Raw genomic sequence first — 13,155 nt, forward strand, 5'->3', positions numbered from 1 at the left:
AAATATAAATGGCATTCACATGGAACAACATGATTGTTTTTATTATATCCATTTGTGTGCAAGCATTCAAAATGGCAAGAGAAACACATTTATTGCTTTACATTCAAAGTAATATTTAGGGGGTATTTGAAAGTCAAGCAAAACCAATCATTTGGCCAAATGGATATATGTGTATAATCAGAAACTCCTGATTTTTAATCTTAGCATTAGGCCCCAGGCAAGTCACTTAAAGTCCTTCCCTTTGTTTCCTGATCTGAATATTATGGGTGCTATTCTCATGGAAAAGGTGGGGGTTGCTAAGTCAGGGTACCAAATAGGAGTGTTTTTTAATAAACTTGCTTGATCCTTTTTCTGTTTTTATTTTTCCAGATTTAAGAGGTAACATATTAGACTTTTGAGGAAAAAAATATGAGACAATTACAATTCTACAGGAATGTATAAAAATAGTTATAAAACTAGCTTTATTTAATTTGCTTCAACTATTCATAGACTTGAGGAAATTATAACGTTCTTTCAAAAAATCTAACTTAATAAAGCTGACCATGTCTCTCTGTTTTAAATAGATTTTATTACAGAACCAGTGATGTTGTAAAACATGAGGTTTTGTTAAAAAAAAAAATACAAAGACCTAATTGTATTTTTTTTTTTAAGAAAGTATTGCATCAGACGATTTCTCTTAACCATATTTGCTGGCTTTGTGTTCTCACACAATTATTGATTCTAATTTTCCCTAAACTTGTTTAAAAAAAGGCTGCCATTTTTTAATGGGGAAAAAATCACCGTGATGCTTCTGGGCATTGTTTATTTCACACTATGTATTTGAAAGTTAACTTCCTATTATTAATGAAAATTTTATTTCTACCTTCAACTAAAATTGAGATATTTCTTTTCCTTATAGCAACTCACTAACTGCTAAATGTAAGTCTTCATAAAAGAGAAAAACAGCTGTGATTCGGTTTATCAATAGTATGCAAAACGCCTGAAGAAAAGAAATTCTCACCCCCAGTTTTTGTACACAAATTAAATTGATCTCATAGTTACATAAGCTATACTCATTTAAAAAAAAAAAAAAAAGGAAAAGAAAAGCCCACTGTCATTTAGAACTTGAGCTTCTCAGAATAAATGGGAGCTTCACTCTACCAAAGAAATGATGATGTGGAGCTGTGAAGTGCCAAGTTTCTAAGTGTGTGCCCAGTATACACACACACACACACACACACACACACTCACGCACACACATGCCAAAAACCAGAAAACTGGGTAGCTGACAAGTAGTTCAGATGAACCGTATAAAGAAATCCAGATCACAGGGTTATGAGGGATAAAATGAGAGACTTGAACTCAAATATCCATTTGCATTTAAGTGTATAACCTGATGGGAAAGGGGCACTAAAGGGCAGATGGTAGAATCTGCTGTTACCAGAATGGATAGGCTATCTATTAAGAACTTCACCAGGGGAGGGCACATTAGCAGAAAGTCCTGAACTGTGAATAGAAAAAACATAGCAAGCAGTAAGACAAATATGATCATAGCAGACAAAATTCTGCTTCATTAAAAGAAAACATTTTCACCTTGCAGAGCTATGTGCCTGCAGTAAATTCAATAAAGTACAGTTTTCTTCTTTTCAATGACTCACCCACCAAACCTAGCACCCCAAACTTTCAGTTTCTTACTGAATATTAAAGTCTACACCCCTAAGTAAATACCTCATCGTCTTCTATTGCTTCTGATTGAGACATTTAGCTTGTTTATTTTACCTGTAATATTTCTAAAGACATTAAAAGGTGTCTAGCTGTGTCCTTTCCCTAGCTTGGGAAAATAAAGAGCAATGGAAGATGTAGGAGAATACAAAACAAGAGTGATAGAAAGAGGTGCAAATAATTTTGTGAGAAGACGGAAACCTTTGTATGACCTACTTAGAAAAGCAATGGTTTTATGAATGTGATGAGAAAAAATAACTATTCTTAAATTTTTTTTTTCAGTATTCTGAGTTTTTTGTTTGTTTGGTACCAGGAATCAAACCCGGGGTGCTTAACCACTGACCCACATCCCCAGCCCTTTTTATTTTTTATTTTGAGATAGATTCTTACTAAGTGGCTCAGGGCCTTGTTAAGTTGCTAAGGCTGGCCCTTATCTTTTGATCCTCTTGCCTCAGCCTCCCCAGCCATGGGATTACAGACATATGCCACATCTCAATATTCTGTTTTGATTAACATTTAGTCAACTTAAGACAAACAACCTGGAATGACATCACCTAACAATCAGAATGAAAATTAAAGTGCTTAATAATATCAATAACTTCCAAGTATGGCAACTTGATGTTGTTTACTGAAAACTGCATAGGCCAAGGGGTCAATACTCCAGGGTTTAAGTCCCAGCCCTGACACTGAATAAGTATTTGACCTTAGACCAATCGTTTAACCTCTTCATTTCCAAATCTCAGTGCCTATAAAGTTAGGAGACTTCGGTGCTTCCATTTGACGACATTAAGCAGCCATTTCCTATAAACTCAAGTTAAAATTAATAATACAAATTCATTGCAAAATACCTACAAATTGGTACGGCCAAGAAATAACTTCATTTCCAGTACATTCTGAAACTTTTCTAAATAAAATATTAATATTTAAATGATGAAACATAACATATACGTTTATTTGAAATATTATGAATTTAGAAATGAACGTATAATATTTCGTGACTTTTTCTAAGCTCCAGAAAATGGTAATTATTTGGTGAATTCATATATTCTCAAAGTTTTGTCTTCAAACTTGTCAGCATACAGTGAGGTACTTCTCAGAACTGCACTCACAAGCTCATGAGAATTTACCATATAAACTAGAACCATTTATTGATTTACAATGAGGAGTGTAAAAGGCATAAAAACCAAAACACTCAAGTGGGCATGTCTTCACAGATCAATTGAGATGGGAAATCAAATTATGGTCAAAACGCTGCATGTTAAACATGGAATCAGAACATAAAGAACAGATGCTAATACTTCATCTCCTCTTGCTCTTCAAGTTCTGGTGGATTAGGCACCGCCAAAGTTGACTCTCCTTTTTCTTCCCTTTTAATGGTGACTATCAGGCTCCCTCCCACTGACACACTCTTGCTAAAGAATTGTCAGCTGATGTTGGTGAAATCTTGTCCTGCCCTCTGTGTTTCAGTAAATCTTTCTGGCTTTACATATTAATCTTTCCAGAGTGGTCTCCTAGTTACCAGGTTCTTGATGGCTACTCCAATGCTCCCCACAAGAACAGCTTCATTCTGCTGAGTAATATCAATCACCTCCAGGCTGTTACTGGATGTAATAAGCACTGGAGAAGATATACATGGGCTCTAAAACTTGGTTCTCTACTTACAGAGAGCTTGTAGGCAGGAGTAAGGGGCTGAGGCTTGAGACAAAGGCCAAAGCAATACAATATGAAATTCTATACCATTGTGGGTAGAAAAAGAATGGGAAAAGAAAATACCAGTTGACAGTAGTTGAGAGAGATGGAGTTCAAAGGCAACAAATAACCAAGAGGGCAGTGGCATCAAAAATGCCGAAGAGCCGGTCACAGTGGTACATGCCTGTAATCCCATTGGCTCTGGAGTCTGAGGCAGGAGGATTGTGAGTTCAAAGCCAGCCTCAGCAACTGAGCAAGGCCCTAAGTAACTCAGTGAGGCCCTGTCTCTAAATAAAATATTAAAAAGCGCTGGGGATATGGCTTAGTGGTTAAGTGCCCCTGGGATCAAAATCTGGTACAAAAAAAAGAAAAAGAAAAAAGAAAAAAATTAGAAGCAATAAGCACTTAAAATATACCAGACTTGGAAGTAAGGCAGATACATAAGGGAACTGGCTGAAATTGTTATTCACTGAAGACTGTCATACTTTAGCTCTTCCCTTCCTCTCCAGCAAGTGATAGAGGTTGTCAAGACTTCAGTCCACCCATTCCCAGAGCCTCTGGTAGAAGGAATCTCATTTGATATTCATTCAACATTCATAGAGCCACCCTCAACCTCAGATATAGAAATGAAGGTAGGTTCCCTTTTGTCTTTTCATTCACCCTACCTCAGGGGTCAGGGAGAAAGAACAAATGTTCTTCCATTTTCTTGGCCTCTGATTTTTCTCAGCCAGACATAAATATTCCTTATAGCAATTCAAAGATGGGCCAAGTGACTGTGTTTGGGCAATTTTAAAATCTTCCACCCTTTGTTCCTTAACCTCTACCTTCACTTTCCCAAAAGTGGGTACGGCTTGGCACCATGACTGGATCTGCTGTAATCCCCCATGAATAATGAAAATGCAGAATAATGTCAAATCAAAACATCATTCCTGATAGAATATCACCCAATCGAAGATTAAGGCTCTATATAAATCTCAGAATACTCTAGAAATCTCTTCAATGTTATTTGCTTTCAATATTCTAGGGGTTGGATCAAGAACAAGGCCCTGAGCACTCCCAGTCAGAATCTGACACTTCAGACATGGATCCTTTAGTTGGCTTCACCATTGAAGATGTAAAATCAGTCCTGGCTCAAGTCACAGAAGACATTTTAAAAGGCATTCAGGTACTCAGTATTGATAGTATATTTAATTACCTTATTATTGATTAATTAGTCAAACTCAGCATCTGTAAACCCTGTCAACACTGTGCCATCAAGAGTAATACTTATGATGGCGTTCAATTGAACATCTGCACATAATTCTCAGTTAAGTCAACAAGATCACAACATAGATTTTCCTATAGCATCTATTATGGTGTGGGTTGTCAGTTTGCAAAATCATTCAACATGGAAATTTAAAAGAAAGGTAAAAACTCTTGAGCATTGGGCTGGGGATGTGGCTCAAGCGGTAGCGTGCTTGCCTGGCATGTGTGCGGCCCGGGTTTGATCCTCAGGACCACATACAAACAAAGATGTTGTGTCTGCCGAAAACTAAAACAAAATAAATATTAAAAAATTCTCTCTCTCTAACAAAAAAAAAAAAAACTCTGAGCGTTGCTACACTGTAAACATTGCATATGCAAGAGTAATTGTACATTTCTAAATAGTATACACTGAAGATCAAATCATCATTCTTAACTAAGTCTTTTCACCAGCTTTCTAAAATGTCTTTAAAATCACTCTCAGATAGTTTGTTTCTTTTCACATAGTATTATTTATACCAACAGTTACATGAAATGGTATTAACAGCTACAATATCCCAGTAGCCACAGTGATCTATCAGCCAGCTTAGCTTTATGCTTAGTTATTTCTAATTCTGCCCCAACAAACATCCATTTCTACCTAACATTAAAGATTTACAGGAATTCTCATAATTCTCCAGGCCACACGATTAAATAAGTAAGTTGCATATTTTTGAGTGAATTTGCAATTTCTTAGAAATGGCCATAAATCAGCAGGACAACACAGTGCATATTTAAAATACTAATGCATCTCAGGGGAAGACTTAGTTGTTATCTGAACTTGATATCATATATAAAAAGCACATAGTATTAACAACTAATTTAAAAAGAGCAAAAGATTAGCTTGGCATAAGCATACTTTGTTACTTGTTTAATCATCAAATGTTATTGCACTATTTACACGAACATTTAATGATTTGGTGCCAACAGAATCAGCCAAAGTCCTCAGCTTAATAAGGGGTGTTTAGTGTTTACCAGAAATAGTGGAAGAACACGTTTTACACAAAGCTTTATTGTTAACAACCCCATGAATGTAATAACTGGTTACTGTGTGCAAGGGCAGAGTGCAGTTGAATTAAGCTGAGTTCAGAACATATCTCCTCTTTAGATTTGATAACATTTCATCTAAATATAGTTTATGTATAATCATGGCCCTGGGCTCCTTTGCAATCCCGCGGCTCTGAAATTATTGCTGAGGAACTACTAGAAAGCAATAGAATTGTGTGCAGCCCCCAAAAATTGAAAACATCTTTATCAAGGTCATGTTCCATGTTGTGAACAGTATGTTTTTAACTATTTGCTGACATTTTTTTCAATATTAGAGTCTGGGGCATTTATACCTCTACTCTGTAACAGAAAGAATACGATTGCTGTACACATTATCTTCCCATTGGCCTGAAGCTATCCAGAAGTTCATTAGCTTGCTCACCTCAATGTAATTAGGCACAGAGAGAATCTGGACCAGAGAAGAGAGATGCAGCTCCTTCAGGTACCAGGATTATTTCCATAATAAGTGGATCTGTGGATGTCAGCATGGGCCAAATTAGTGCCAATTTTTCAATGAAATGGCAGGATGATGTGGATTTATACAATGTCTCAAGATAGCTAACCCCTTTATGTATTTTCTCTCAATAATCCTTATAAACTCAATGTAAGTGACCAGGTAAAATAGAAAATGAGGCACAGAAAGATTAAGTCATTTGTCCTTAGTTTCCAGGGTCGACAACTGATGAAAGGTCCTGAATGGGAGCTGGATTCTAGTCCTAATTCCAATGTTATCCACAAAAACCACATAATATTTAATATCATGGCCAGAATAGTTTGGATTTTAATACACTTGTGGGGTGATACTTTTTCAATGTTTACACTTGTGTCTTGGTCAAATTCCAATTTGGGTAATTACCTTTTGCTCACCTAAATTTCTCCTTCTGTTTCAGATAGGTCAGTTATTTTCCGCTTCTAAAACTTGACTTCCAGTGTCCCCTGGTTCTAAAAACTGCCACAACCCTTTTCAAAGGGTTGTCAATGATTGGTGTGTCAATGATTGGTGTATATTATATATCCCTTCTGAACAAAACTGCTGTACAAATATTTAGTGAATTGTTACTTGTAAGATGTTTTCAATTTTCCCATGATTTTTTTTCTCCATCTTTACTTAAAAGTCATACTGTTTTTACAGTATTTGCAGAAAAAGGCAGTAGAGAACTCATGTTTTTAACACAGTTTTTTTCAGAGCTTATTCTCTAGTATGGTAACAAATAAAATTCATCTTCTATAATATATAAATTTCGGAAAATGTAGCATGAGTCTTTACTTTTTTATGTTGATCCACTTATTTTCCCATTGACTCACTTTATGGTTTTAGAGATTTATTAAGAATGAAGTTATCTTGGCCCTCAGATGTTAATTAAAATAATACTGAATAGAGCAAACATTTTAAGCCTACATAGTTTAGGTACTTTAATTTTAAAGATACATTCAAAATGAAATTATTTTGACCCTGAGTTATATAATAAAAATTACACCCAATGGAGTAAACTTTAATATATTTAAAGAATTACATTTCAGAGAAATATGAATGCTAACACTAAATTCTTAACATTGAATGTTGGCTGTTGGCCCTGTCTTAGCAATAGGGTAAAATAACATAAAACCTTAAGGGAAATCTGCCACACTTAAGAGAGAACTCTAAGTATTTCTTAAAATGTCTAAGGACATCTTTAGGTCAACTTTGAATTTTCCAGGTTAGGAAAGTTGAGTGAGATCACCTGAAAGTAGTTGTTTTATTTAGCTTTGTATTGCTATGACTAATAGACCTGACAAGAACAACATAGAGGAGTAAAAGCTCATTTTGGCTCATGATTTTAGAGGTTCCGTCCATGATGAGCCAACTACTTAACTCTGAGCCCCAGCTGAGGCAGAATATCATGGAGTATGGCAGAGGGAACATCCTCAGTTCATGATCCAGAAAACAGAGAGAGCTCTGTCAGCAGGGACAAAATATAACCTCAAAGGCACATCCCCAGTAACCTACTTCCTCCAACCATGCCCTACCTGCCTACAGTTACCACCCAGTTAATCCATTCAAGTGGATCATTCCACTGATTAGCTATAACCTCATCAGTGGATTGTGATCTCAAAAATCTCTCTCATAATCTAATCATTTCACCTCTGAACATTCTTGCATTATCTCACATTGAGCTTTTGGGAGACAGCAAAAATCCAAACCAAAATGTAGGGGCCAAAGACTGTTGAACTGAGGTCATAGGTTGCACATTCTTTCCTAAAGGAAATAGAACCAGACCCAACCCTAGTGGTTGTGGGATAGCTATCTGTTTATCAGTGTTCTGAGAAATAACAAGGAAACATGGCAGACCAATGAAAGCCTGTCCTTGACCTGACATGGAATCTTTTGATCCTGGCTCTGCTGGTTATGCCCAAACTTATGATAGTAGTACTGATCACCAAGGTCTGGAGATCTTAAAGGTTACTCTCCAGGTAGTGCACCACTCTGACAGGTGCACCTTCATGAATCTTTTCCCCAAGGTCTATACTTGTTTCGGTAAAGTCTGTCTCATTGAAATACCTGAAAAAGCTCTAGGTGAGGTAGTGAAAAAGAAGCTGGTAGAAGACAGTCCATCTTACATTGAATGTTGGCTTGTACTTGTCTGAGATTATTGGTGGGCATAGAACATTAATGAAAGTGCAAAGAATGAATTGCTTGGGTGGAAAAATCCTTCCTATTCTTTTGGAATTGTGACAAGATTATTTCTTCAAACCATTTCAACCCCTACATGATCCAATATGTTCTGTCCCACAAATTTACTTTAATGAAGTGGGAGTAACAAATGTTTAAAATATTTTATAACAAGATATCAATGAAATATGCCATTTGTGAAGTATATCACAAAATTGGGAGTTAGAATCACAAATTTAAAGCTAGGATAAAATGTCAATAAAAATCTTATTCTCCTACCTAATTTTTCACAAAAGGACTAAGCCAGAGTGGTTAAATGACTTGCTCAGTGTTACATATCTAAACTAGTACCTAGGTCTCCCCACTGATAGACTAATCTTCCCTTCAACTCTACTGAAATTATGCATGAGGAGATTTAGTGAATCCTGAAAAATAAGAGTTCTCTTGTAACTTGAAGGATCATTCCTTTCCTCTTCTACGCAACCACTAATAAAGGAAAAGATAAGACAGCAGAGTCCAAATCTTGATCCCAGAGATTAAAAAACTTAAACCAAGAAAGACTGATCTTCATGTTAATTCTGAATCTTGAGTTGTTGACATTAAAGTAATCTTGTCAGAAATAGCAAGTCATCCTATGAAGGAAAAGCAAAATCTCATCAAATAACATAGCCATTTCAGATGTATTATAGTTACACTCTTAAAACTAAATAAATAGGTGAATAAATACAAAAATTATATCAGTGCCTAAACTAGTATTGATATTTAATTTTTTTCTATTTAGTTCTTGCTTTTTTTAAAATTTTCTGGGGATTGAACCCAGGGCCTCAAACATGCTAGGCAAGCACTCTACCATCAAGCTACATCCCCAGCTTCCAGATTTCTTTAAAAAAACAGTTTCTCAAAATACAATTACCCTAAAGACTTCAAATTATGTTATAAATATATATATATATATATATACACTAAACTTTGAATTTATTAACATGTATTTGCACAAACTACTCTTTCATACACTCATAGATATTTTAAAATCACCAAACAGCAACAAAAACACCAATTTTGTCATGTCGACAAACACTGGTTTCTCTGTATGTAATTTTATTATCCATTGTGATAAAAGGAGACATTTCCAGGGCTACTAATGTTCAGATAATGTGTAAGTATTTCTGGAATTGTGCAGGTAGCAATGTTAGTCCACAGAATATCACTGCCAGAGGCTAAATGCTATCACAGCTGTAGCAATCACTAAAACCTGTCAGCTACTGTGTACTTTTTTCTACCAAAAATATACCACAAAGTGGCATCATTCCAAGAGTTATAATGTATGATGAATACTCTTAATTATGAGAATTGTTCTAATTGTGAGATTATTTGTGTAGTTATTTCACAACAGAAGCTTTCTGGGATCCTATTTAGAATGCATTACACAGAAGACAAAAACATTCATTGCAAAGGGGTGGAGGGACCAACAACATTGCAATAACTGAGCCCAAAGCAGTTATTCTGATTTGGTGCTTATTGGTAAAGTCTGTCTGAAAATACAGATAAATTATCCTATCTTCCAACACAAGGCTATGTGAAAAATGGCTGTCCAAATACCACTTCCTGTTCATAGTAGACATGCTATACATTGGGAATGTGCAGAGAAATATGATAAAGTGTTATCACATCACTACAGACTGAAACACGGCTATGTCTGCAAAACAGGAAGGTGTGTGAGGGATAATGTCTGTCTTTAGGCACTATAGTATGTCAAAACCACAAAGACAATGTGCAGCGAAAGATAGCTCCATCATAACCACTTTTTTATGATTGTCTTCACAGACCGAGATAAACGAAAAGCTGCAAATACAGGAAGAGGCCTTTAATACACGAATAGAAAAATTGAAAAAGGCCTGAGGACTCAGAACAAGAAGAGTGATGCTAAACTTCACAGAAACAAACAAAACAAGCCAGAATAATAGATTCTCTCAAGCATCACATCTCCTTCATTTAGTTGTGAAAGGAAAACCAAGCCCCACTTTTTACTATCCTAAGTAATTAGAATACTATTGGCCCCAATTTTGCCATCTCCTATCCCATAACAACCTCTGAATTTATTGCACTGCATGTAATGAAAGTGTTTTGTATACAAGAGTTTGGAGAAATTATATATAAAAATATAATTACTTTTATGATAGTCCTTTGACATTTTGACTAATAAACACTATTCATCTTTTCATCTTCAATAAGAATGACGCCAACATTTCTAAATAGCCAGAAATAAAGAAAAATAATAATAATTTTATCCATATTGATCCAAATGAACTGTCACATTACTGGAGTACTGTGAAAAGATTTCAGTACCACACTGTTGAAGACAAAACTTGCCAAACAATGACAATTCAAATGCATATATGAAGGGATTTTTTTTTTACTTAAATCATTTGGTTTTCTTATTTAAACGTTTCAGTGTGAAACCAATTTTCTGAAATTATATAATGCAGTTTGAAGCATTTTAATTTATTCTGCACTGTATTTGTTATTTCTAATCTTGTTACTCTCCCTGGAGAATACATGACCTATATAAAAAGAAGCAATGTATAAACGGTTATTAAAGACCAACCTATATATAGATTGTAAAAATCTTAAATACAAATCAAACTCACACAGCTCCTAAAATTAACCATTTTATTGCAGTGCAATAATTGAACAATATCTGACGTCTTTAAATACCCTTTTGAACATAAAATTTCAAAATAAAAATAGCCATGAGCCCAGTGATTGTCCCTAGTTAGACTAATTAATTACTGTCTAACCCCCTTCCAAAGTTTTTGGACTTCAGAGTATTCTGGAATGAAGGCAGAGTGTGGCTAGGAGAGGGTGATTTCTCAAAATTTTCCAAATGCCTCTGGGTGGCACTTGGTTGAATATGGGTGATACCCTTGCCTTTTCCATTGGTATCAAAGGAACTGCCCCAAATATATTCATCTGGGATAGAAACAGACCTGGCAGCTTTGGGTCATTTTCTAACTATTCTGAGTAAGTATAGTAAGCATAGTCATAAACCATGTTTATTATTCATTCATCTCCAAGGCTGTGACTAGAGATGTGTTTCTTCCCTGACCTGTCCTTCCTGAATAAAAACTTTAAGGAGACCATTAGGAGGGCTCCTAAGTCTCGATTCTCTCAGCAGTCTTTTCTCCTGGGAAAGCAGTGAAACTGGGGTAACCGCAAACAGGGAATAAAGCTTCTAGAAATCACCAAGCACAGCTTCAAAGGCAATCATTGGCACAGAGTGGACCTGAACTTCTAATAAAGACTGTTTATTTGAGCAAGGAAACCAGGAGTCTAAAACAAAATCAAAAATAAACACTACATAGAGACAATATACTCCAAAGATACCCGAAGCGGAGCTTCTGTACTGAGTCCTCAGATCTGATGCTGGCTTTGCCATGGCTGGTATATGACCCTGGGAAGGCTACTCAAACTCTGTTTGCTCATCAATTAAATGGAGATAATACTTAGGAGGATTTAGTGAATTCATATTAAAGGACTTTTATTGTTTCTGCTACCTCTTATGAATGCACACCTCCACCGCTCCCTAACATCCATTGTCCAAGAGTTGGATCCACCTCTCTCCCTGAAATCCCAGCTTCCTCTGTCTCTTTCCTGGAACCTGTGGATGGGAATATCCTCCCACTCTTCTGAGGTCATCCCACAGTGACCACTCTGCCCCTCTGCTGCCCTACACCTTTCACCAGAGACCTCTGCCACAGTTCAAATTTAAGACCTAATAATAACAGGAAGAAAAGCAATCATAGTAGTAGCAGCCAGAAATTTTAATTCACATTCTCTAAGCTTTTCAATTAATACTGAATTGATAAAGGAACATTTGTAAAATTTTAAAAATTCAACACATACAATAATGAAAACTAATTCTCTCCCTACGTACCCACATTCTTGTCCCCAGAGGCAACCACAGCTTTCATCAAATGCTTAGAAAAGTATTGTTTGCCCAAACAATTGGATGTTTGTGTAAGTGGTCTTTTTAAACACAATTTGCATTGCTCTTTAGATTGTTCATCAAATAATGCAACTGGGAGATAATTCCCTGTATCAGTTCATTTTAATGAATATATATTTCATTTTACAAATGCCCTCACTTTTTGAACAGGTCCTGTTGATGAATTTTTAAAAAATTATTTCCAGGACTCTGTTGTCACAGTGCTGCATTGCCATCCTTGTGCATATATCTTTGTGAATATGTGTGTCTGTGCCTTTGTGTGAAGTTCTAGAGAGAATTTTTTAAATATTTATTTTCTAGTTCTCGGCAGACACAACATCTTTGTTGATATGTGGTGCTGAGGATCAAACCCCAAGCGCGCTACCACTTGAGCCACATCCCCAGCCCATGTGTGAAGTTCTAGAGGAGGAATATCTAGAACAAATTGTGTGTGCATTTTGGATTTTGATAAATATGGTCAAATATTTCACCAGTTTGTACACCCACCAACAGAATATGTGAATATGTCTGTCTCAACATTGTCACCAAGAACATATATTAGCCAATTTTTTTATCTTTGTCATAGTAATAGAAAATTATTTCATATTATTGTTTTAATTTTTTCTATTGTTTTACTCAGATGGATTAGGCACTTTTTTATATTTTTATAAGTAAATACACACACAAACACACACACATTTAATCATCCTCGTGGCCATGAAAGACAGATATAGATATTGTTGGCCTCATTTTATCTTGATAGAAACTAAAGTTTAGGCATATTATTAACTTAAACCAAGTT

The 13,155-nt window shown here is 35.7% G+C and overlaps 1 protein-coding gene across 2 annotated transcripts in view; it reads left to right on the forward strand.

Annotated features, from left to right (window-relative positions):
• The window catches only part of CABCOCO1 (ciliary associated calcium binding coiled-coil 1), a 111,484-nt gene extending 99,303 nt beyond the window's left edge, over positions 1-12,181 (forward strand). For both annotated transcript variants that reach the window (XM_081268671.1, XM_081268672.1), the window contains exons 6-8: positions 3,900-4,022; positions 4,415-4,555; positions 10,193-12,181. In XM_081268671.1, the coding sequence (XP_081124797.1) occupies positions 3,900-4,022; positions 4,415-4,555; positions 10,193-10,267 (339 nt within the window). In that variant the 3' untranslated portion in view covers positions 10,268-12,181. The remainder of the gene's footprint in view (positions 1-3,899; positions 4,023-4,414; positions 4,556-10,192) is intronic.
• Positions 12,182-13,155: the final 974 nt, after the last annotated feature.

The sequence above is a fragment of the Spermophilus citellus genome, assembly GCF_964194105.1.
Source record: "Spermophilus citellus genome assembly, chromosome: 15".
NCBI classification, from domain to species: domain Eukaryota; kingdom Metazoa; phylum Chordata; class Mammalia; order Rodentia; family Sciuridae; genus Spermophilus; species Spermophilus citellus.